At 39.9% G+C, this 27018-nt stretch overlaps 2 protein-coding genes across 3 annotated transcripts; both read left to right on the plus strand.

The window, feature by feature from the left end:
• The first annotated feature begins 280 nt into the window (after nt 1-280).
• On the plus strand, nt 281-19961 carry LOC116286282 (signal transducer and activator of transcription 5A). The gene is made up of 24 exons (XM_031692745.2): nt 281-525; nt 859-916; nt 2661-2759; nt 3506-3581; nt 3663-3736; nt 4783-4830; nt 6426-6583; nt 6941-6992; nt 7365-7468; nt 8819-8887; nt 9495-9560; nt 10506-10547; nt 10870-10918; nt 11020-11073; nt 11931-11984; nt 12457-12531; nt 13016-13108; nt 13398-13536; nt 14388-14446; nt 15110-15213; nt 16402-16535; nt 17243-17474; nt 18767-18836; nt 19418-19961. The coding sequence occupies exons 1-24, from the start codon at nt 377-379 to the stop codon at nt 19619-19621; spliced, it is 2262 nt and encodes a 753-aa protein (XP_031548605.2). The 5' UTR covers nt 281-376; the 3' UTR covers nt 19622-19961.
• A 1538-nt stretch (nt 19962-21499) lies between these two features.
• On the plus strand, nt 21500-26317 carry LOC116286280 (uncharacterized). 2 transcript variants are annotated; one of them, XM_031692741.2, is made up of 5 exons: nt 21500-22003; nt 22151-22414; nt 22486-22551; nt 22664-23050; nt 23160-26317. In XM_031692741.2, the coding sequence occupies exons 2-5, from the start codon at nt 22160-22162 to the stop codon at nt 26229-26231; spliced, it is 3780 nt and encodes a 1259-aa protein (XP_031548601.2). In that variant the 5' UTR covers nt 21500-22003; nt 22151-22159; the 3' UTR covers nt 26232-26317. The 2 variants fall into 2 exon arrangements, with proteins under 2 accessions (XP_031548601.2, XP_088893087.1); XM_089036961.1 differs by lacking the exon at nt 21500-22003 and having other exon boundaries at nt 22126-22302.
• The last annotated feature ends 701 nt before the right edge of the window (nt 26318-27018 follow it).

Here is a 27018-nt window from a genome sequence, read left to right on the forward strand (position 1 = left end):
TTGATTTCAATTTTAATATTTTATTCGATATATAAAATAGAGCAAAAATCCAGGGAATTTTGATAATTTTGATAATGCAACTGGTTTGTGAAACGAAGGTTCGAGAATTTCAAAGACAGCAAAGAAAGACGTCATTAAATTTAAGAGTCTGAGTCTGAGTCTGGGTACTAGTTTTATTTTCCAATTTCTGAGAAAAATGACGTAATGAGAATCGGGGTAAATGAAGGACGCTGATTGGTTGATCTTGGCCACGTGGTTTCTCCAACTTCCTGTTTTTGTAAACAAAATCGACCTGGAAGAGCGAATGAGCTGAAAAATTGGCAAGCTTTTCAACATGTAAGGACATTTTGGAGAGTAATTTATACTTATTTTAGATATGTCTTTATCACAAAAACTGTCTACACTCGACGAAGTTAAAAAGAAGGAGATCAAAGCACAACTTCAGAAACATTTACCCCATTATTCTGTAGAAGCTCAAGTTCTTCTTCATCCTAGCGTTCTCGAATGGATGGAATCACAATCGTGGTGTGTAATATTTACGTTGAATCTTTCAGTTTTTAAGTAACTGTTGGAGTGAAGGAATCTTGAATTCAGGAAATGTGCTATACGTGTGTTCGCGTGCAATCTGTTAAGCAATTCAAGCTGATAAAATAAAAGGAAAATGAATCAGCTATTTGTTTGCTTGCTGAAACACAGAACGAGAAGAATGATCTTTGAATTTCTTATATATCAATTTGTTCACGCCAGAAAAACTAGAAATGATCATACCGGACATATGAATCCTTACATGTCTGGCAATTATGACTTGCACTAGTATCTAAATTCTTTTTAATGATTTTTTCTATATTCGTATAACAGGGAAAGCAGTGATGCTTCTGTTGCAGTGAATTCGATAACAACGATGTTACAAGAGAAGGTGAGAAGTGTGTGTTGAGGAATTTATACCCCGTTGTTATGTTACGTGATAAACGAATCTCAATTGGGACGGAAACGATGTAACTAAGAAAAATATTAGGTGATAAGAATGTGTTCAATTATTAGGTGATAAGAATGTGTTTTTCTTTTAATGACCTCCCCAAATCCCACTGAATAAGAAAATAGTAGAAGGAATTTGATTTTTCTTAATTCTGCATTGATCTCTCCGGCCCCGTCCACACTATGCCGGATAAATTTGAATCCGAATTTTTATTTATTCGGTTAGGCCTGCCGTCCACACTAGTCCGGGCGAATCCGGAACAATTCTTCACTGAAAACGAATTTTCGAAATGAACCGAATAAATAAAAATTCGGATTCAAATTTATCCGACATAGTGTGGACGGGGCCTCCATTGATTTCCTATAGCTGCCATCTAGATGCAGTTTAGGCTGTGTTCATAATGTATGGCAGAAGGGGGTAGGTGAAATTGAGGGGGGATTGGGAAAATTTTGGAAGAAGGTACAAGCCTTGCTTAGGGGGAGATCATATTTTTGTGCATGACTTTAAGGGAGGGGGGTGTTAAGAATTATTCTGGACATTTCAAATTTTCACCTGCCCCCCCCCCCCCCCCCCCCCCCCTGCCATACATTATGAATGCAGCCTGAGCTAAAACATCTGTTTTCATTTAATATTTTTGTGGCTATTGTAAGCAATGTATTAGTGGTGTGTATGATAGCATTTACAGTAAGGGGCCATTTACATGGAGAAAACTTGTCCCTGGTAGCAGGGTGACCTTGACCTACTTGAGCCAACTATACCTAGCATTTATATGGAGAGAAGTTGTCCCTATAAACCCAGGACAACTATCAGTTTCAATGGAGATACAAATGTTCAAACCATAGTTAATAGAGGGGAATCCATTCCCCTCTTTTAACTATGTTCGAACCAAAAAGTTGACTTGGTTAAGCCACAGGCAGCTTAAGCACAGAGTTTGTGAAGAACGCATGGTTTACTTAATTTATAATGAGATAAATGTTAGAATAGCCAACCAATAATCCATTTTACAGTTCCGTTCCGAGCCGAGGCTGGAGTTTCCGCGCATGATAAAAAGTATAGTTTTGCTATGTGCGGAAACTGCAGCCTCCACTTGCAACTATTATTCGTGGTCACTCGAACAGAACTGTAAAATGGAGTATTCAAGTTCTTTTAAGCTTCTTTTGAAGTAAGGGTGAATGACTGACACAAAAGATTGTACCAAGGAGTAGACTTTGTTTACTAAGGCGGCCTTTCTGACATCGATTCCATGAAATTTGTCCCTATTCCCAACCTGAAGTTTGGCGGCCATTTATGAGAAAGGCTTGGGCTGTCTGTGCTACTGTATGTCATGGGGTTACAAGTTTGTGAGTAACACCACAGGAAGCCCAAAAGTGCTCAATAAACAATAAACTTTGGAACGAATAAGCACTGATAATAATTAACAGATACCAATCACTACATGTATAATCAACAGACAATGAATAAAAGTTTGGAGTCAATCCCAACATCATGGTTTCAGATGATTTCATTGCAGGTTCCACCAATAACAGATGTCTTTACCTTAGGCATAAAAATAATGTTTTCCCAGTTCATAGTTATTGTAAATTCCTATTTTTTCCTATCACAATCCTTTATATATATATATATATATATATACATAGCAATAACCACATGTGCTTATTAAGTGCATGTTTTTCTTTCCTTACAGAATGTTTACATGAGTAATGAGCCCATTGAACTTTTGAATCTGCTTAAAATATATTATTTTGTAAAAGATCTAGTAAATCAAGTGGTGGTTGATTCTGAGGTATGGTAATTAAGACATTCAAAGGTTTTTATATCAAAATTAATTTGCATACTTTTAAAACAGGTAGTTTATGATGTTTCGTTCATTCATTCAACATCCAGGCAGTGTTTCATTCTAATTAGCAATAACAGGTTTTTTTATATTTTTATTTTTGAAAACATATTTTTATTAAAACATATATTTCTTTCCTCTCTCCATCCATCCATTTATCCATCCATTTATCCATCCATCCATCCATCCATCCATTCATCCATCCATCCATCCATCCATCCATCCATCCATCCATCCATCCATCCATTTATCCATCCATCCATCCATCCATCCATTCATCCATCCATCCATCCATCCATCCATCCATGCACCTATCCATCCATTCATTCATCCATGCACCTATCCATCCATCCATCCATCCATCCATTTATCCATCCACCTATCCATCCATCCATCCATCCATCCATCCACCCACCCACCCACCCACCTATCCATCCATCCATCCATCCATTCATCCATTCATCCACCTATATATCCATCCATCCATTCATCCATCCATCCACCTATATCTATCCATCAATTAGAAATTAAATTTGAAATGTCTCCAATTTATTTATCTATCTATTTATTTGTTTGTTTGTTTGTTTGTTTGTTTGTTTATTTATTTATTTATTCATTTAGTTACATGTTTCAAATAATTCAGTAATGTTGCTTTTAGAAATAAAATAAACTTGAAAAAACTCGGTTTACTTCAGTTACAGAAAAATGATGAACAGATCAGAGAAATTCAGCAGAAACTAAAAGAGAGGGAAGAATTCTTTTTGTCTCAAAGTAAGTCTGGTATTTTATTTTTATTACACCTGGGCAATATGTGTTGTAATCTTAATTCTTTCACTTTTCCACTTTTACCAGCTATATGTAACCTGGAGATTGAAAAGCTCAAAATAACTAACAACAACTCAATGCTTACCCTGCAGCAAGACAAAGTAAGAAGCCAGTAATGCATTATGAGCGCGCTAGCTGTGATCCGGTCGTGAGGACTCATCTTAGCTAATCCTTTCAGGGAGAGGGGTACGTACTCTTGCCCGTTAAGGGTAGGGATGTGCCACTGAGCTTTCTGAACCCTGACCCTGTTCCAGAGTAGAATCGCTGAAATTCAATACCCTGTTCCAGAGCAAGATCGCTGAAAACCATACCCAGTTCCTGCATTGTGAAAATAGATACCCTGTTTCAGAGAGGAGAGAGCGTAATTTCACATACCCTGTCCCAAAGTGAGCACCATTTTATATACCCTGTTCCAGAGTAAAATCGCTGAAAACCATACCCTGTTTGGCAGCATGTGCCTGTATAGCGAGTATAAGGGAGTACCCCCCTCCTCCCTCGGGGCTAATCCTGACTACACAGATTTACACAGAGTAATTTTCATCCAGGCCCTTTCTAGATCCAACTACAATTTAGAGGTTGATTTTTGTGGAGGGAGGAAAGCCAGAAAACCCAGAAAAAAACCCTTAAAGCACGGAAGAGAACCAACAAACAACTCTACTAACATACGACAAGTCTGAGATTTGAATACAGATGGCATTGGTTAAATGCGAGCACTCTCACCACTACACAACCGTACCCACATGCTTCCTTTACCCACCAAAACCATTTCCGCCATTTAATACCGAGTTATTTAAATGATAAAAATTGCACTAAATGTATGTATATTTTTTGGATTTATTAATAAATTGGTTGGGAGAGAGGATAACTGGAGGACCAGCCAATAAAAAATAACATATTAGAATCAAGGGGAGAACCTAGATAAAACCCTCAAATCAAGGTGGGGACATCACAAATCGTGACCACCCCATTCCCCCCCCCCCCCCCCCCCCCCCCCCAAAACGTTTTACTTAACCTGTGGTTATAGCAGGATGCTCAAGAGCTTGCACTACCCATGGTGGTACCGAGGAATGACCATGTTGTATGCAGGTGCTAGGGTAGTTATAGAGCAAGTGATGGAGCTAAGCAAATATTTTGTCCTTTTTTCTAGAGTCAAAAAATAAGTGAAATCAGCTATACAATTATTACTTTATTACAGGTATGTAGACCACTTAGCTATAGTCTTGTAAGAAATGAGTGGGTAGCTATATGGGCACTTTTCATTGGGGACTGGGTTTGGGTAACTGGGTAGGCAACACAACAATAGATTGTTTTGAAAATATTGAAAACATTGAAACTATTTTTCTGTGCCAAACAAAACAAAATTCCTAAACATGGCCACCTAGAGCCAGCAATAATACAAATCTGCACAAAAAATTGGAGTATTAGATCTAGAGCATTTCTAAAACAAGCTAATAATGGACATTAATGAAGTTTCCAAATTTTTTAGTGTAAACATCTCATGAACAATTAGACCGGGAACCTGAAATACGGTCTATGAGTCAATAGTTCATGAGGTATTTCTCTTGCACCAGACCCCCAGGGGGGGTACTCCCATATATAGACTATATGGGGATGATCTGCTTAACAGGGTATGGTTTTTCAAGCTTCTTGTCATAACAGGGTATGCAATTTCACTCCAGTTCCAATTTTTTTCCTGAGTTTCCTGTCATATTCAGGGTTTCTACTTTTGTATTGACTGAAACTGGTTACTATGGTCTTCAAAAAGTGAAACGCGAGTTGACATGATAATTGAAACAGGAACTCAATGCAATTAATTATGTCTTTTGTCATAAATTTGTGTTTTTTTGTCATAAACAGGGTACCCCTTTCAGAATCCCAGCGGAACACCCCTACCCAAATCCTATTAAAGTACCCCCTCCCCCCCCCCCCCTCCGGGACCCGGCCCTTCACAAAATATCTAAATAATTAATTATTGATTTATATTCTCTGTAAGTTTTTTTAGTGAAAAATAGAACCTGTTAAACCCATGAGGGTGAGAGGTCTAATTGTTTTAGAATAAACTTGAGTTTTAGTAATTCATCCAAAAAATGATATTTTTGGTTTTCAAAACCAGCACTTTTCACTACTATATTTTAGTGGTCTATCACTAATAGACCACATAGCTCAGCCAATCAAATGTCAATTTTGCACAAAAAGGGAAAAGGTAAAAAAGGAAAAAGGATTTTTAAAAGGGAGGTGACAGTCACTGGGTAGCTTGGGTAATGGTGAGCTTGCAATGCACTACTGGCTGAGAACCTGTGAAAATCCTGTGAAAAACCTGTGAAAACACAGGTAACATCAAAATGACCTGTGAAAAAACCTGTGAATTTTACGCGGCCGATTTCATGTCGATTCTTGGAAAAATCTTGATTTTTGAAACCTGTGAAAAACCTGTGAGCATTTTAAACCTGTGGGGGCAAAACCCGTGAATTTTATTTTCTGTGGAGAAACCTGTGAAAAACCTGTGAAATTTCTAAAATTCAGAGATGTTTTTTACAGGTTTTTCACAGGATTTTCACAGGTTCTCAGCCAGTAGTGATGATAGAGATATGGGAATAATTGTCTAATTAAGGTGTTAAAAAAAGGTCTCTATCATTGCAAGCTCACTGTTCGTCTCGCTTTGATGCAAAGGCACGGCTAGTCCTTTCAAGATGGCTCAGGGAACCGTGAAGGGGACTATTATACTCTATTCTTCTAGCAAAAAAGATTATAATAAATCTGAATCCAATAAAATACCTCTTTCTTCTTCAGCCATTGTTTGATAACATCTCAAAAGTTATAACAAAAAACAAAGATCTGCAAAGCCATATCCTCAGTCAAATAGCTGAATGGAATTTCAACAAACAACAAGCACAAGTTGGGTGGCCTGTCTTCTCCTTCTCAGAATTCCTGCAACCTTTAATTCTATTGTAAGTATTGCAGGATCGCAATCCTAGCATATAATTGTGACAACATGTAATCATGTCTCTGTCCTCTGGTGTGAAAGCATGGAACTGCAGAGCCAATTAACAAGCATGATATATATGCAATATTTTGTTTATATAATCCAGCACACTTTCGAACTGTGACCTCTCCTGAGCATTCCTTTTCTTTTCTTTTTGGTGATGCTTTTTTGAAACTAATTTAGTCATCTGCTTCAGTGCACATGGTGGCATAGTTAACAAGATGGCGAAGGGAACAGTAGTGAAGAAGGGGAAAATATTGTACATGTAATATAATACTTTTCGTTTCCTTATTTTCTTGCCCATATATATTTTCATTTTTAGGTGTAATAGATTTGCAAGAATCCTTTGGTCAACACGCAACCAGACAGAAAAGGTATATTACACACAGCCGGATGGGAGGAACCAAAATGATTATACCTCATGCCAGTTTAATTTACAGCCATCGTGTCATTCCTAGCTTTGAGATTAAGATTTTTTGCCATTTGCATGCATCCTTACATGAATGTAATTAAAATGATCATACTCAAGGGAATGGCACATAGTCTGAAATGGGCAAAAGATTACTTCCAAGCTAAAGAAATTTTTGGAGGGATTTTACTTGCTGCGATCCATAAAAAGTAGTGTCAATAGCAAGTGTAGTAGACACTAGCTGATTCCATTGCTTTCTACTTTGACTGTTATCAATTATATAACTTTTTTTGTACATGTAAGTATAGTTTATTAAACAAACGCATTTGTTTTGTAGCTGCTAGATATCCTTACTAAATTTCGAGTCAATGAGGAAAGTCTCATACAAGCAGAAACCATGAAGAGGGAATCCAGAAGCATGCTGAGTGCTTTTCTGAAGAGGTTAGTAGCTGTTAATAGAAATACATATACTGAAAATTGCGAAAATTTGATTAAGGTGACTGCCTACTTTTGGAAATCAATTTAAACTTTTCTTAAAACTTCCATTTTCCGAATTGAAATTTAATGCTCATTCCAAATCTGGAAAGAAAAATTGGGTGTCCAGAGCTTGTTTTCGAGATAATCAGCATTTAATGGAAGCCTACGCGCGAGATTTTGGAGCAAAACGAGCGCCACCGGAAGTGATTTGAAAAAAATTTGGTTCATAAGATAATAGTTATTTGCAGACTATATGATTGCACGAATGAAGGCTAGTCAATCATTCTACAATAATGCATGGGTATTTTCGACAAAAAGACAAAGAGATACATTGATTTGTCTTATTTTGTAGTTTCGGTGCTCTTAATAAAAAATCACATAAAGTCGAACAAAAATCCCTACAAAAATCTATTTGTTCATGTGTTAGAAATATAAACTTTTTCTAAAATGTTGATATAACCTAGATTTTTAGGAGTTTTTTCGAATGGACTATTAAAAAATAGAGAGTCCCGTGCAAAATTTGAAGGTTTTGTCCTGTTGAAGCTCAAAACGCGAATGGTTCTTCAATAAAATCTTGTAGATTTTTCAGTGGTTTTTGAGCGCGCGCACATTGTGGGCTCAAACCAAATATTCAAAAGTAGGCAGTCACCTTAATTAATATATCCACTTAGCTATAGGTAAACTAACTAACTGATTGGTTGACTGTTTGACTGATAGTGATGCAATCCATGTCATATTGTTGTGTCTGAGGAATAAGGTCAAAACAAATATCATCTTTCTCACTAGGGAACCCAGTTTTAGGGAGGGGAGGGGCTACTTGCTACCTACCACCTGCACTCAAAAGGTCAAATCCTGGATTTTGTTCTCAAATATATATATATATATGTCCAAAAGTCAAATCACAGAAATGAATGTACGTATACTGTCTGGTTACGGTACCTGTATGATCACAACGTAGAATTAGTCACTACATCAGACACCCAGTATCGAACATTTGAACAGGTGTTTCTGAGGGGGTGGGGAGGGGGAGCATTTACCAATACCCAAGGGCGCATCCAGCCAAAATTTTAGGGGGGGGGGGCTAATTGAGTTTAGGGGGGGCTAATTGAGTTTCTTCCGTCAACACGACGGAAAACAATATAAAAAAGCATCGTTTTTTTCTGCTGAAGGAGGGGGCTTCAGCCCTCCTTTGGCCCCCCCCCCCCCCCCCTAGATCCGCCCTTGATACCCACCACCTATACGTCTAGTTGAATAAAATCGAGTTTCTATTGTAGACCATTGTTTTGACAATGCCCCTGTCAACTTCTTTTCCAGGTGTTTTGTTGTAGAAAAACAGCCACCACCAACTCAACTTATTGACAAAGGATTCAGTGTTTCTTTGAGGTGAGAATTGGATTTCTCTTGACAGTCATCTTTGATAAATAACAATTATAATGTTAATATTTTTTCCAGAAAGAACACGTAGCTCGTAACGGAGCTCCGGAGATCACTCAACACGAATTCCTTCTACGGCAAACTTACATTCTAAAATAAATAACTAATTTATTCGCATCATAGTGATATAGTATAAGAGGTTAATCCTAGCTATCTCAGACTAACATCGTATTGGAATGATAAATATCCAAAAATGAAAATAAGGATTTTTCTTTTTGTGGAGGGAGGGAAACCAAAGAAAAACCTTTGAAGCACAGGAGAGAACCAACTAACGAATACAGTCCTTTGACTAAACGTTGTCGTTGATCGGATCATCCCTACGCGCCTAGACCGAAAAGGATAACGGGTAAATTACCCAGAACTTGCGTCATCCAAACTGCTCGCCAGTTTAAATCTTCGCCGTATGCTCGAGGCATGGTATTAGCAAATTAAATGGGATCGAAAACAGCGAGCTCAAGACGCGTTAGATAACATATGCGGTAGCTAGTAACTGCGAATTAAGTATCCCCATGATATAACCCCATCCCTCGAACTTCTTTTTTTCAATTCCTTGCAGACTTTTATTGGGAAGCCAGATTTTGTCTTCTAGTCATGCTTCAACTGTCACTTGCAGTCTTCACTTGTAAGTCGTGTGTAGTCGGGGCAAAACTAACTCACAGATTAAACCCTGAAACAACCTCTGGGCTGATCAAAGTCAGAGCACGGCTTACTTACAGATCGTGCCCTGAAACAACCCCCTCTCTGGGCTGATCTATGTCAGGGCATGGCTAACTCACAGATCGAACCCTGAAACAACCTCTGGGCTGATCTAAGTCAGGGCATGGCTAACTCACAGATCAAACCCTGAAACAACCTCTGGGCTGATCTAAGTCAGGGCATGGCTAACTCACAGATCGAACCCTGAAACAACCTCTGGGCTGATCTAAGTCAGGGCATGGCTAACTCACAGATCAAACCCTGAAACAACCTCTGGGCTGATCTATGTCAGGGCACGGCTAACTCACAGATGGAACCCTGAAACAACCTCTGGGCTGATCTATGTCAGGGCATGGCTAACTCACAGATCAAACCCTGAAACAACCTCTGGGCTGATCTTTGTCAGGGCACGGCTAACTCACAGATGGAACCCTGAAACAACCTCTGGGCTGATCTTTGTCAGGGCACGGCTAACTCACAGATCAAACCCTGAAACAACCTCTGCAGGGCTGATCTTTGTCAGGGTACGGCTAACTCACAGATCGAACCCTAAAACAACCTCTGGGCCGATCTATGTCAGGGCATGGCTAGGTAACAGATCAAACCCTGAAACAACCTCTAGGCCGATTTATGTCAGGGCACGGCTAACTTACAGATCAAACCCTGAAACAATCTCTGGGCTGATCTATGTCAGGGTACGGCTAACTCACAGATCGAACCCTAAAACAACCTCTGGGCCGATCTATGTCAGGGCATGGCTAGGTAACAGATCAAACCCTGAAACAACCTCTGGGTTGATCTAAGTCAGGGCACAGCTAACTCACAGATCAAATTTAAATTTTAGCATTATTAAAACATTTTTATTTTCAAGGGATGACGACATACGGCACTTTTACAGAGCAAAGTTTGAAAAGTGAGTATACAACTGTCTTAATAACAGACTTGAACTAAATGACTGACTGACCGACCAATTGACTGAACGACAGACTGACCGACCGACCGCCTGACAAACTGAATGAATGACAGACTAGAGCTGACCAACCGACTAATCAGCTGACTGACTGACAGATTGGCTGACCGACCGACCGACTGACTGATCAACCGATGGATCTGAATGACTGACAGACTGACTGACCGTCCGCATTGACTGATTTCTAGACTGGCTGACCGACCGACCGTCGGCTGAATGATTATTTTATTGGTTGATTGATTGAGTATTTGTTTTTTTCATATAGCGTTAAAGCCCAAGATGAAAACATCAAAAATGTCCAAAACAACAAAAAAGTAATCATTAGTTATACAACTTGTTAAAATCATCTCTTGATCTTATCAGTGTTTGAAGTGTTCATAGTTAATGATGAATCATATCGTTTTATTCCTTGTAGTGTCTCACTTACGACAAGCAGACAGAATCCTTCTGCGTCTCGTTTGATAAACTGGTAACTATTTAGCACTTTATAGACCAATAACCCGAACCACAGGTAGCCCAAGCTCTATTTGCAGCACCCTTCTATTATCCATTGCGAGGTTGAGAGAAAAACAGGGTTGAGTTAGCTTTGCAGTGCATTATGGAACTTTTTAGGGGGGAAAATAGACGCCATCTTGGAAATATGTCGCCTAAAAGCCCTGCAATGTGTGCAATGCTAATCAGACAACCCAGTTTTTTCCTTAACACATAGAAACAAAAATTCAAAAGATGTCTTCAATCAAAATTAAAAGAACTGCCTCGATATTTGCCTTGTTTTGCAGAGGGAGAAAAACCGGAAAACCTAAAGAAAAACCTTGGAAGAACTCTTTCTTTAAGTGCCTAGTCGTTCTCGCGCTTTTGCACTAATTGGGACACTTTTCACTCACACACACTACCACTACATTCAAGGAGAGAACACGTCAAACAAACTCAATTGACAGTTAAGGTGTCAGCAGGGCTCGAACCAGAGATCTGGACCTTTGGAACCACAGTGTTGAAAGACAACGTGTCAGCAGCGTACGCTACCCATTGCATGCTACCCACACTTAGAATAGAATATGTACTTATTGACTGAGTGGGAGGGCCGTACGGGAAAATATTTGGCTCGAGGTGGTGCCGTACGGACCGAGCGCAGCGACGCAGCAAATGACCCTCACGAAAAGAAAAATAATAAAATAAATACGGTCGCAGGTTTCGAGCAGGGATTCGTACGGCCCTGCTCACGCCATTTTCCCGAAGGTTTTTTTAAGAGCGCGCGCCCAGGCAGATACGGGTCATATGATAATAATGGTTATTATAACATTTGCCTATGTTTTTCCCTTTTCCTAGAAATTGCACAAACAAGAGAAAAGAAAAGCTAAACTAAATGAGGATAAGACTAGGGTATGAAATTTAAAAAATGCTAAAAAAATATTAATATCCTGCAGTGCTGGCTTAATGAGATACTACCCTTCTCCCCCCTCTCTCCCCTCTCTCCCCTCTCTCCCCTCCCACCCCCTTAGCACCCACACAGGCCAAAAAACACAGGCCCCATTCTATATCTTAGTTTCATATTCCTATTTCTGTATTTCTGTATTTTTTCATCTTCCTTGCAGCAATTCCTAAAGCAGCTCAATTGGGAACAATTCTCATGAGAGTAAATTTTTGTGCTTTAAATTGAGCTGCATTGCAGGAATGTGCTGCCAAGGATTCTATACACTCAGTCACAGTAGAATAAGATTCTTAGCTTTGACCTCCAAATTGAGCTGTATTGCAGGAATGTGCTGCCAAGGGTCTAATTTATATACATTACTCTTCACAAAGTATGTGTCGATCATGATCTTTTAGATAGTTTTCTTTCTGCACTCTGTTTCAGCTGGTGACGGACCAGAAAAGCGGTTTGATGTTTCAGACACAAATCATGATTGGCACCGAAAGCTTTACCATCGAGGTAAATGCGAGCTGTGTTCATATGAGTGGGAAATGTAACGGTTCTGACTTAGAGTATGTACACGGTACGACATACTGTATAGCTGTTTTGGTACGAGTGGAAAACGTACAGTGCTGAGTGGAAAACGTACAGTGCTGACTTACAGCACGTACACGGTACAACATGCTGTATAGCTGTTTTGGTACGAGTTGAAAACGTACAGTGCTGACTTACAGCACGTAAACGGTACGATATGCTGTATAGCTGTTTTGGCACGAGTGGAAAACGTACAGTGCTGCATTACAGCACGAATACGGTACGTTTAATAACATTGAAATTGCTTCCCATTCTCATCCAGTAAGTTATCCAATTACAACGCGTTGTGCCGTAACGTTTCCCACTCATACGAAAACCGCTCCACAATGTCTACAATACAACTTAAGCTTAAGACTATATTTCACTTGTTTTATATTGCCTTAATTTATGTTTCTTTGACTATTCTCAGACATTCTCGGTGCCAATAGTGGTGATGACAAACACGAGCCAGTGCCTGGAGTCAGAAGCTACGATTTTCTGGGACAATGCTTTTGGTAGAAAAGTTAGTAGCTTTTTCCTCATTTTTTCACTCAGTGTTTTAGGATGTGTAATGTCAGGATATGAATTGTCAGGTTGTGGGTACCCGAACCTACCCCTCAGAGATCTGTTGAAATGCTAGCTCGATACTGAATCAGATTGTAGACTGTATAGTGACTAGTTTTTGAGACATTTGAGTACAACATCCAGGATTTCACTCCCAGTGGTAGTGGGTACTGGGTAACCCCACCCCCCCTAAATCGTGTCCCATAAGACAACCTGGTATCATGAACCTTTCTGTGTTTCTTTTGAAGGATCGAGAGCCTTTCACATCACCTGAGAGCATACCACTGGGTGATTTTTTGGATGCTCTAAACAAAAGGTGGACAAAGTCAAACGAAGGGGAGCTTCAAGATTATCATCTCAACTATTTAGCGAAAAAATTGTTTCCAGGTAATATTTCTTCCATTTCTCTTTCATTCAGCCTTCAATCCATTCCATCCTTCTCTCTTGCACACATAAGTATGTTAAAGCCGGGGTTGAAGGCCATTTATGGCTTGAACCATTATATTTTTTGCTGTATTTTTTCCTCAAACCTCACCAAAATTCCATCCAAGTACCAATCCAGCCTTCTATCAGTAATCTATCCAAATACCCACCCAGCCTTTCATGAGTATTACATCCAAATACCCACCCAGCCTTTCATGAGTATTACATCCAAATACCCACCCAGCCTTTCATGAGTATTACATCCAAATACCCACCCAGCCTTTCATGAGTATTACATCCAAATACCCACCCAGCCTTTCATCAGTAATACATCCAAATACCCACCCAGCCTTTCATGAGTATTACATCCAAATACCCACCCAGCCTTTCATCAGTATTACATCCAAATACCCACCCAGCCTTTCATCAGTAATCCATCCAAATACCCACCCAGCCTTTCATCAGTATTACATCCAAATACCCACCCAGCCTTTCATCAGTAATCCATCCAAATACCCACCCAGCCTTTCATCAGTAATCCATCCAAATACCCACCCAGCCTTTCATCAGTAATCCATCCAAATACCCACCCAGCCTTTCATCAGTAATCCATCCAAATACCCACCCAGCCTTTCATCGGCAATCCATCCAAATAGCCATCCAGCCTTTCATCAGTAATCCATCCAAATAGCCATCCAGTCTTTCATCGGTAATCCATCCAAATAGCCATCCAGCCTTTCATCAGTAATCCATCCAAATATCCATCCAGCCTTTTTCATTAATCCAATTAATGCACCTTAATTTATAATCCTTAGATCTCACGGACATGAGAGATTCTCACAAGTTCTATGTAACCAAACGAATGTTTAAAAGAGTAAGTGTACAACCTTAGCACAATGCACACAACCGGCAAATCCTTCCCCATTTAATTTAATATTTAGTATCGTTGGTATTTCTCAGCAATGAGGATTTGAAAGGGGAAAAAACAGGGCAACCAAACCAATATCCAATACGTTGGGTATGTGGGAGAGGGATGTGGGGTGCAGGGTTTGACGTGAACATGTATTGAAGTACATGTATTGAGGATATATTGAGCAAGGCAAGACAATGCAAGATCTTCTACGTAATTCTTTAGTGAAAGACATAACGAGAGTTTTATTCACAATTTTGAGCTGAAGTGGTGCTCGCAAATGTCACATTGAATTTCCTTCCCTACCCCTTGCCAAGAAAACGTACTGCATATTGAGTTGTGTCGGTGGTAGAAATACGAAAAGTGCTTTAAAACCAACTCCGCGATGACTACGCGTTAACTTCACATTTTCATCACATACTGAGCTTTAGTTGGGTCGAAAGGCGAACCCAGGACCTGCTGCATATCAGGAAAATGCCAAAGCAGTTAAACATATTACAAGTTGTGTCATAAAAAATAGGATTCTATTTTACCAAAATTGCATGCAAGCAATAGAGGACAAACTTTGTAGTCTATCAATGCTGCGCATCATGTATGCACACTTTTAAAGAAATTTTTTTATTCCAGGAACACATGGGGGGCCCCTGTAAATTCACCTTCACCTTCTGGAGCTGGTTCTATAAAATTATGAAACTGGTAAAGGAATTCCTGATCGACGAATGGCGAGAAAAGTGAGTAATATTCCAAGAGGGTTAACTCATTCTCCCACTAGGTCCCATGACGGTAACTCATTCTCCCACTAGGTCCCATGAGGGTAACTCATTCCCCCACTAGGTCCCATGAGGGTAACTCATTCTTCCACTACGTCCCATGAGGGTAAATCCTTCTCCCACTAGGTCCCATGAGGTTAACTCATTCTCCCACTAGGTCCCATGAGGGTAACTTATTCTCCCACTAGGTCCCATGATGGTACCTCTTTCTCCCACTAGGTCCCATGAGGGTAACTCATTCTTCCACTACGTCCCATGAGGGTAACTCATTCTCCCACTAGGTCCCATGAGGGTTACTCATTCTCCCACTAGGTCCCATGAGGGTAACTCATTCTCCCACTAGGTCCCATGAGGGTAACTTATTCTCCCACTAGGTCCCATGAGGGTAACTCATTCTCCCACTAGGTCCCATGATGGTAACTCATTCTCCCACTAGGTCCCATGAGAGTAACTCATTCTCCCACTCGGCCCCATGATGGTAACTCATTCTCCCACTAGGTCTCATGATGGTAACTCATTCTCCCACTAGGTCCCATGAGAGTAACTCATTCTCCCACTAGGTCCCATGAGGGTAACTCATTCTTCCACTACGTCCCATGAGGGTAACTTATTCTCCCACTAGGTCCCATGAGGGTAACTTATTCTCCCACTAGGTCCCATGAGGGTAACTCATTCCCCCACTAGGTCCCAAGAGGGTACCTCATTCTCCCACTAGGTCCCATGAGGGTAACTCATTCTCCCACTAGGTCCCATGAGGGTAACTTATTCTCCCACTAGGTCCCATGATGGTAACTCATTCTCCCACTAGGTCCCATGATGGTACCTCTTTCTCCCACTAGGTCCCATGAGGGTAACTCATTCTCCCACTAGGTCCCATGAGGGTAACTTATTCTCCCACTAGGTCCCATGAGGGTAACTCATTCTCCCACTAGGTCCCATGAGGGTAACTCATTCTCCCACTAGGTCTCATGATGGTAACTCATTCTCCCACTAGGTCCCATGATGGTACCTCTTTCTCCCACTAGGTCCCATGAGGGTAACTCATTCTCCCACTAGGTTCCTTGAGGATAACTATTTCTCCCACTCGGCCCCATGATGGTAACTCTTTCTCTCACTATTTTGACCCATGTGCATTATGTGCACTTACAGAAAAATCTATGGATTCATCGACAAACGTGAAGCAGAGTCCAAACTGAATGAATGCCTGGTTGGGACATTTTTGTTGAGATTCAGTGACAGTATTCCTGGTGGTATAACCATAGCATTCAAAGAAAACATGGAAGGCAAGTGCAAGAAACACCGATTTTACCAGAAAACTATATATTGAGTTGAAATGTTTAACACTATAAACACGCTCGGGAATATTCTGATCTGCGAAGTAGGAGTTTTGCCATGCCATATTTGGTATTATGTGTTTGGTTTCCAGATTCTTCTCTTTGCTATCAAACTTCTCGCTGTATTTCCTGGCTTTCAGAGGATATTAACTGAATCTATCGACCAAGATTTTAAGATATCTGTCTTAATTTAGTTTTGGGAATTATTTTGAAGGAAAAGGACGAGGCTTACTGGGGAGGAATTTGTCAAGAAGCAAGTTGAATATTCTGTAGCACCGCACAAAATTAATGTATGGCTGCTACACGTTTCAACCTTCTTATGAGTTTTTGTTTGTCAGAGAGAATCAAGAGTGGTGTAGGGGTGATACACTCACCTCTCACCTCTAGGATGTTGCGTTCGATTCCTGGACTCGTCATCACGTGTGTACAGGTCTTTCCGTCCCATGCTTCCATGGTTTTTCTTCGGGTTCTCCAAAATTCTTCCTGAACCTCGATTCACACTTCACTACATTTTTGTTGTGCGGCAACCATGGCGCGGCTGAAGTTCGAATTTTTTTTCATTATTCTCGTTTCCAAACACTTCACAATGAGTTTACAGAGGCAAAAAGAAGGCTTATTTACTCTTTCAAACTGAGTTTTGTTTATTTCCGTTCCAGGTTGTAACCACGTGCAACCATGGACGAAAGATGAACTGAAGCAGAAATCATTTTCTGACAGCATGAGAGACTTGCAATATGACAGTGAATTGAAATGCCTCCAATATTTATACCCTTCAACACCCATAGACCAGGCATTTCCTCAAAAGGACCATTTAAACAACAATGAACAGTTCAACCCTCGATACCCGAAAAAAGCCCCTATTCGCGTGGTCCGACACGACGATGGCGGGTAAGATTTAACATTCAATTTGATGAATGTAAGATTTGATTTCAGTGACGCGTGGTATTGTCAGTGGTTCCGACTTGGACAATAGCGAAGCAATCACCGTTGCAGCAGTTTTCACAATGGAATTCAAATCTTGTACCACAAAGAACTGCAAAGTATCTGTTTTAAAGAGTACCACAAGGATTTCGAGGCAGTTTTATTTTATTTTCTCAGGACATGAAACAGTTGAAGCAATTTATGATTTATTTTTTCGCGATCAAAATTTTAAATTCTGAGATATTCTAGCTAACGTGTTCAGCTTGTGGGACATAGCAACGGTAACTAAGGGGAGTCGGAACTATAAAACAACAAACAACGTTAATTTAGGCGTTTCCATGGCACCATCGAGAAACAAAAAGCCTTCAAAGCCTCGATTATACGCTGTAGAATGTCGTGAAACTCCCTCTATTGATATTGTTTCAAACTGCATAATTCCTTCGGAAAATTGTACAATTGTTTTTAGGTTGGAGCTCATATTGTCATCAATAGTCCCTTCACGGTTCCCTGCGCCATCTTGAAAGGTAGCCGGGCCTTTGCATCGAAGCGAGACGAACGGTGAGCTTGCAATGATAGAGACCTGTGAATAATTGTCCAAGGTGTTAAAAAATGGTCTCTATCATTGCAAGCTCACCGTTCGTTCGTTCGTTCGTTCGTTCACCGCGCAGGGAACCGTGAAAGGGACTATTCAAACTCTACCGTGAACGTGCCATGCCGTACAGTGTTCGGTGACATAAAGTAGGCAGCCTCTCTTCTCTCCTCGCCTTCCCTTCCCCATCCCCTTAACACACACACATTCAATTTAGGCTTCTATTTTATCATGATAAAAGTACTTAGTGAATTTTCTTATTTAAAAATTATTTCTTGACACACTTAAAGACCCATTTCCACTTACCGTGATGCACCGCGGTCACAGATGAATTTCGTGGTCCATGAAATTCAAAGATTCATATATTGAATAATAACTTCATATTAAATCCTTTTCCGACATAGCACTAAGGCACAATAATGATTCTTTTACATTCTTTTAAGAGTTTATTCAAAAGGTTAGAATTGTTTTTTCAGTGGTGACACGATTCAAAATGTAAACAAATTGTGATGCATCACGGTAAGTGGCAATGGGACTTTGACAGTAAAAATGTTTGAGAAAAATTCATATTGTTCCATGTCGAAATAACACTAACAGAAAACCCATTTGCAGCTATTAGATGGTAGTCTCCTACGCTTACACTGATCCAAATGTTTCTTGTTTTCATAAGGTCCACTTCAGCATCGAATTTTTCTTCGAACCGATCATCTTCATTTCAAATCACTTCTCCTCCGCCATCGGTAAGTCACGTGTTAAGCCTACTTCTAAATGTGCGCATGCTCGAATTGCTCGGCCTCACTTAACGTCATTTCCTGTCTGATACAAAATGTTTATCAGCGTCATCACAAATTTTCAATAAAATTATTTCTGGCTGACAGCATATGGTGTTCAGTGCTTGACCAGCAATTGGAGCAGTCAATGAGTTTCAAAGACTATCGGGGTCTCAATAAGCCTGAAGCGAGATGACGTTTTACCCCCGTCTCTAGACCATAATCCTTTTCACATTGCTTTTGTACTTTAATTATGACTATTGTTCCTGTATTCTCTAAGGAATCAAAAATTTTAATATGAAAGAATTTTAAAAAACTATTATGGTATAGAGTCGGGGGTAAAACGTCATATCGCTTCAGGCTTATTATAGAGGAGGCAAATAGCAAACCTTTTTTTGCGGGGCGGGGGGGGGGGGTTGCCCCCCATGCCCCGTCCCCCCTCCTTACACTAGTGCTTCCTATCAATCAACCGTGCATGCGTAGTAGATTTTATAGTATGTATTACTGAATGAGAGAGAAGCTAATGTTCATTCTGTTGTATCGGATCTCAGGTTGGAAGAAACCCCGAAAGTTCTAATGGTAATGAACAGGCCTTCTCTCCAATGTCGTTCGACCACGATCCGCTTCTCAGTCAACCCATGTTTTTTAATGACCAAGAATTGACCTTGAATTTGCCCGACCAAATTATGGATGGAGAGGGTGAAGACCTTTGCACTGAGCCCCTAGAGACATTTTTCTGGGGGACAAAACAATGAATTTTCTTTGCATAAGAAAAGACGGCCTATAGAGCGTTTTCACGTGACGTCACAGCGACCATTATGGGGTACCAAAACAATACATTTTCTATCCTCCGGGAATTGAACTCTATTTTTATGCAAATACTGTGCAGAAAGTTTCTATTGTTTATGGCTGCCTTCGCACGTGAGTGAAAACGCTCTACTGTTTTGTCCCCAAAAACAATTCCTCTAGGAAATCAATGCAAGGGATTTCTTTGTATTTTTGTTTATAATATAAACGTACTTATTAAATACACACTCATAATGCAGATACAACTAACTAATAAAAATATTTCTTAAATAAAAGTATTTTCTGTAACTTGGTTTTTAATGCTGCAAAGGTTTCTACTGTTTTACTTTGGTTTTGAATATTCTGCGAACTCGGTAGTCGCAAGCTGCACTATGAAGTTTGGTTTTTCGCTGTCGTCAGTCAAAAATAATCAGTCGATACCTTTCGTATTTTGACTGGGGCTGACTGGGGCGTTAAAAACCGATTTCACAACAAGAACTTGAAATGTCTGAGTTTGCAGAATAGCGAAAACGGCAGTAATATGTTCGGGAATACAATTCCATAATAGTCCCCTTCACGGTTCCCTGCGCCGTCTTGAAAGGTAGCCGGGCCTTTGCATCGCAGCGAGACGAACGGTGAGCTTGCAATGATAAGAACCTGTGAATAATTGTCCAAGGTTTTAAACAAAGGTCTCTATCATTGCAAGCTCACCGTTCGTCTCGCTTCGATGCAAAGGCACGGCTACTTTTCAAGATGGCGCAGGGAACTGTGAAAGGGACTATTGGGGTAGGGTGCTAAAGAGTCCATTCCAGATCCTGCTATCATTCGAGCTGTAATATTCTGGATACTTGGAAGGTAACTATAGATTATTCGTCTTTCTATTATTCACGCCGAGCAAAGAAGTAGTAGGGAAATGAGAGTTCACCAACATGCGGTGCCGTGCGGTGCTCGGCCCCAGATCCCTCCCCTCAACCCTACGAGGACGCTTATTGGCTAAGGCGACCAGCTATTGTTTGAGTGTTCGATCCTAGTCCCCTCCCCGGATATCCCGGTGCTCAACCCCAAACCCCAGTCATCCGGCCCAACGATTGGCTCGGGTTTCTACTATTGTGCATGACATCACCAAACCAGTGCGTGACACGATTCTTTTATTTGTTAACATGCTCTTATTATATGAATACATTCTTCAATTACGAATACATTCCTATCTTCGACTTATTATTATTATGTTGGTTTTTTTTTTCGTTGTTTTCTTTGTTGTTGTTGTTGTTTTTTTAATAGCTTCATACTGTGAAGTAGATTCTCTATATGAGAATCAAGTGTCCCGAACACATAAAAATCAAATAACTGAACTAGAATGTGTTTGTGACGAGGTTTTGGCGCACACCAGACCAGACGTTTACTGCTTAGTTTACTATATGTAACTGGTCTATTAAATCTCATCCATCTTGAATCATACACTCCATCTATTTCTTGGTCGAGCTCATGGATTGTAGACTTTTGGTCCATATACATCTACAGGTCCAAAAATTGTTCTTGCAATAAGGACATGCAGCATAATAGTCTGGGTAGTCTGGACAAATAGAACACCGAGGTATTTCGATCGTGTGAGCACATTCAGAATACTTTCTGCCACAACGGGGGTGAACTTCGGGAACATTAAAGTGGTGGCAGCATTTTGATTTTCTCATGTTGTAATAACGAGGAATTAAAAGCTTTTGAAAACCAAAAGAATAAACTAAGATTTTTATACGCTGTCAATGAGTGATATGCAAATTTCTTGGTATTTATTTTTCAATTACGAGGTCATGCAATAAGTACGAAATAAGTTTATTCTTTTATCAACTGTTTAGACTTGATTTTATAGTACTATCTAGTTTTAACCTAGTCTATTTTCAACCACTTTTTAGGTCTTGGGATGCAGTGCAGTTTATAACTGCAGTCTCGACTAGAGATTGTGCGAACCATTGTTTACTTTGTGAATAAACAATAGCAGGGATATGTATATTTACATAATTAAGGGGTTGGCGCGAACCCCAAAGTAAAACAAGCAACAAAAAAAAATGTTACAAAAAGGCGCCAACACTCTACTTAAAACCGTGACTCAGTAGAATTCTTAGTACTTAGCTCAGCAGATCTTTTGTTCATTATTGTTTGAAGAACGTGTTTCGGGTTTATGATACGGGATTATGACGTAGCAGATGACTGGCTATAAAATCCAAAGAGCTGAATGTTGGCCTCATTGCAAGCTGAATTCAACTGAAAAACACAACATGGAAAACTTAGCAATCGACCCAGAGGTGACCGATCTTATTTCGCAGTAGATTGAAGAGGCAACGGCGAGTAAAAAGGTAAGGTATTCTGTTAAAATATTAGTTAACTACATTTTAACTATGTTCAAGAAAAATAGTTATTGGTATTTTTAAAGCAAATCAGCATGATAAATTTATGCAATGTTTAGAGTATTAAAGCTTTGTTCTCCACTTTCGATTCTGCAGGTCGATGAAATGAAGTGTTTTGCATGCGGGAAGACGTTTACACATCGCAGAAGTTTGTTAAGGCATCATCGGGAAAGACACAACGACACTACTGAAAAGTTTCCTTGCCCCAACTGCGAGAAGAAATTTTCGAGGGCATATGATTTGAGAAGGCACGAAAAAAATTGTAATGGTGGCTCCTCAAAGAGAAAGCTAAAAGATAAAGAAAACTCTCTGCCCTTGAAAAAGCAGAAAATGTCTGACCAAGAGATAATTGAATATGAGGTAAATTTTTAGCACTCTGTAATGTACCTCTAATTTAGCAAGAAACCAACAGTATTTTATATTTATTTCAGTTGGTCAATATTCCACCTCAGATGCTGGAGGAGTACGATGGGGAGATCTTGGGAGATGAAAAAGAGGTAATTTTTTTTTTCTTATTGAATGGATAATCATTTTCAAAACGATAACTTATTCGATTTTTTTTTTTTTTTTTTTTTTTTTTTTTTTGTTTTGTTTTGTTTTTTGTTATAGCTTCAGACTGTAAACCAAGAAGGTGGTGGGGAGGCAAAGGAGTGTGCCATAAAAGAGAAAGCCACCATCTTCAAGTACGACCCCAATCGGAAAGAAAAGAATGATCTCCTCCAAACCTTTCGGGGAAAAAGGGGCATGGTTATGAAGCGACTCCAAAAACAACTTCAACTGCATAAAGGAATAAAGTGGTATCTTTGCTCGAAAGTACGACTTGTAAAATCAAACCCCGATGGTGAAGATCAGGTGTCGACCCCGCATTTTCGCAGTGTTTGCATGACCACCACCAACCCTTCCGAACTCAAAAAACAGTACAACGATGCGGTGGAGAAAGTAAAGAAATCTTTCTTGGAGTATCAAAAGGAAGGATCTGGGTGGCAACTCGATGAAGTAAGTTCTACTTATTTATTTAGTTTCTATCTTTCAACAAATTAAAGCTGTTTGAGAACGATATTTTTGTATTCTCCCATGTTTACGGTAATTCTGTTTATTTTATTAGGTCTTACACTTGGATTTAGGGATTGTTCCCTACGCCCCTCTGAAAGGAGCAACCTATCTTCCCCTTCCCAAAAGGCTCAAAGACAAAAAGGCAGTCCTCAACATCCAAAACGATGATGAAAAATGCTTCCTATGGTCTATCTTGGCTGCAAAGTATTCCGTTCATTGGAAAGGTCAGCCTCACCGCGTTCACCATTACAAAAGGTATGAGGATGAAATAAACATGGAGGGCATAGACTATCCTGTCAAAATAAGTCAAGTATCAAAATTTGAAAATCAAAACCAAGAAATTAGTGTGAATGTTTTTGGTTTTGAAACTAACGAGCTTTTCCCTCTATATATTACGAAAGAGAAAAAAGAGTTGCATGTTAATCTTTTGTTATTTTCTCAAGGCAACCAAAGACATTACTGTTTAATAAGGGATTTAAGTAGACTATTAGGGAAATTGACTCAGCATAATGGTCAAATGTTTTATTGTATGTACTGTTTGCATGGCTTTGTTAGGGAGGATTTGTTAGAAGCTCATGAACCTCACTGTAGGCTTCATAGCGCTCAAAAGATCCGTCTCCCTGATGAAGACCAGGCCACTCTGGCCTTCAAAGAAGTGGGGAAGCAACTCAAAGTCCCTTTTATTATCTATGCGGATTTTGAGTCCATTTTAGTTCAATGCAACACCCCTTCTTTGAAGGACCATGCAAGTGGTACCCAAAAAACGCAACACCACCAACCCTGTGGGTTCTGTTATACTCTAGTGTCTACAGTGGACGGGTATAACAAACCTCCAGTGGTATACAGAGGTGTTGACGCTGTGGATAGGTTTTTGGACTGCTTGCTAGCAGAGGAAAATCAAATTTCTCGAATTGTAAACACTATAGTACCCATGACTATTAGTGCAAGGCAGGAGCGTAATTTTCAAGCAGCCACTGACTGCCATATCTGTGGAGAGGTCTTGGGAGCTGACAGGGTTCGAGACCATTGCCATCTAACGGGTGCCTATCGCGGGGCTGCCCATAATGAGTGCAACATTAACTATAAGTTTACGGGTAAGATCCCTGTTGTCCTCCACAACCTTCGTGGATATGACAGTCATCTGATCATGCAAGGGCTGGGGAAACTAAAATCAGAAAAAATTTCTTGTATTCCTAATAATACTGAGAAGTATATTTCGTTCTCTGTAGGAAATTTAGTTTTTATCGACTCGCTACAGTTTTTAAACAGCTCTCTGGAAAGATTAGTACATAATCTAAGTCGGGAAGGGGATGATAAGTTTAAGGTTCTCAAAAAGTATGTAGAGGTGGATAAAGTCTCTCTATTGCTGCGTAAGGGGGTCTATCCTTACGAGTACATGGATAGTTTTTCCAAGTTCGAGGAACCCAGACTCCCTTCAAAGGATCATTTCTATAGTTCGTTGAAGGAAGAGCACATCAGTGATGAAGATTACGAACATGCCCAACGCGTGTTTCAAACTTTTCACTGCAGAACTTTGGGAGACTACCATGATCTCTACTTAAGATCCGATGTACTCCTATTGGCAGATGTCTTTGAAAATTTCAGGGACATCTGTCTAGAATATTATGAACTTGACCCTGGTCATTTTTTCACAAGTCCTGGTCTATCTTGGCTGGCCTGTTTGAAAATGACTGGGGTTGAATTAGAATTACTAACCGACCCTGATATGTACTTGTTCATCGAGGAGGGGTTACGCGGAGGCATTTCTATGATTACCCATAGATATGCCAAAGCTAATAACCCCTACCTCCCAGATTATAACTCTAATGTTGACAATAATTACATCCTCTATCTTGATGCAAATAATCTTTATGGTTGGGCCATGTCGCAAGCTCTTCCGGAGAGCAATTTCGGTTTCTTAACCGAGGGCGAGATAGCCGATCTCGATATCATGACTATTCCGGATGATGGAGAAGAAGGGTACATTCTCGAGGTCGATTTAGAGTATCCGCAGGAACTCCATGAGTTACACAACGACTATCCTCTCGCTCCTGAAAAACTCAAAGTCTCAACTGATTGGCTTTCGCCTTACTGCGCGGAATTGGCGGAGACTTTGGAACTGAAAAATGCAGCCGCGAAAAAACTCATACCCAATCTTCATAACAAGACGAATTATGTCGTCCACTATCGCAATCTGAAACAGTATTTGGCGCTGGGTATGAGACTCACTAAAATTCATCGCGTACTCGGTTTTGACCAATCTCCATGGCTAAAAACTTACATAGACTTCAACACGGAAAAACGAAAAAACGCCAGAAACGATTTCGAAAAAGATTTCTTTAAGCTTATGAACAATAGCGTCTTCGATAAGACCATGGAGAATCTAAGGAAGCGTGTCAATGTCAAACTTGTCAACACGGAAAGACAACTTGAGAAACTTTCAGCCTCTCCTCTTTTCGATTACTTTAGAATCTTCAACGAAAATCTGGTAGCCGTTAATATGAAAAAACCTTCGCTCTATCTCAACCGCCCTATCTACGTAGGCTTCTGTATTTTGGATCTTTCCAAAGTATTGATGTATGACTTCCATTACAACTATATCAAAGCCAAGTACGGAAATAGGGCCACCCTTCTTTTCACAGACACCGATTCTCTCTGCTATGATATTCGAACAGAAGATGTCTATCGAGACATGTATGGGGACCTCGACCTCTTTGACACCTCGGAATATAACCGCGAGCACTTTCTCTTTTCGACCCGTAATAAAAAGGTTTTAGGCAAAATGAAAGATGAAACTCATGGAATTCCTGTTCAGGAGTTTGTAGGTCTAAGACCCAAAATGTACTCTCTTCTCTATCAAGAGGGTGGTCGTGATGTTGAGAAGAAAACGGCTAATGGTATCGCGAAGTATGTGACGAAACGGAATATACGACATACCCACTATAGGGATTGTTTGTTTCAGAAAAAGCGAACTATGGCTAGCATGCAGCAGTTGCGCAGTGAAAAACATGAAATATATACTGTAAACCTAAATAAAATAGGTCTTAGCCCTTATGATGATAAAAGATATATATTGGGGGATGGTATAACCAGCCTAGCATACGGTCACTACCATATAGATTAATCTGTAAATACTAGAACTTAGAAAAAACGTTCAGCACATTATAAATAGGTTTACCACGCTATAAAATAAATTCGTTTCAACAACGATGTTGAGTGTCTGTGTTTTTGTAAGAAAAAGTGCCCCTGATGCCCCTGGTGCCCCTGATCTCATTCACAATTTCTTTTGTTTTCCAAGATTTTTGTCTTAAATAGTACCCCTGATACCCCTAGTGCCCCTCACTAATTAAACATATTTGGAAGAAAATTTTTAAAGTAGAGTTTTGCTTCTTATAAAAAGACGAAGAGTATCTTAAAGATTTTATTTACGATGGGAAAACGGAAAAGGAAAGACTGTCCCATTCCTGGGTGTTGTAAAACCAATTTACTTCAACTTTCAAACCACTTAGCCAGTGTACATTTGTTGAATTCTGACGAGCGAAAACCTTGGTTAGAAAAAGTGCGAGTGATGAACATAAATCGCTCATCTCAAACTAATGAATTAGTTCCTGATCTGCTTTCGTACAGTATGGACGTGCGTTTTAAAAGTCCGACATCCTTAATAGTTTACGGTGCAACTTCTAGTGGGAAGACAAGCTGGACTGAAAAGTTGTTACGATGTGTTAACGATATGTTTGACCAACCTATCCAAAAGATTGTCTATTGTTATGGAGAATATCAACCTCGGTTTCTCATGATGGAAAAAGAGATTCCTCACATACAGTTCGTCCAGGGCTTTCCGCAGGATATTTACACCCTTTTTGACCGAACCCCAGGTCTACTAGTCCTAGATGACCTGATGAATGAGAGCA

The sequence above is a fragment of the Actinia tenebrosa genome, unplaced genomic scaffold, assembly GCF_029948245.1.
Source record: "Actinia tenebrosa isolate PJP-AT-01 unplaced genomic scaffold, QUT_ActTen_1.0 PGA_scaffold4__44_contigs__length_22323623, whole genome shotgun sequence".
In the NCBI taxonomy this organism is placed as follows: domain Eukaryota; kingdom Metazoa; phylum Cnidaria; class Anthozoa; order Actiniaria; family Actiniidae; genus Actinia; species Actinia tenebrosa.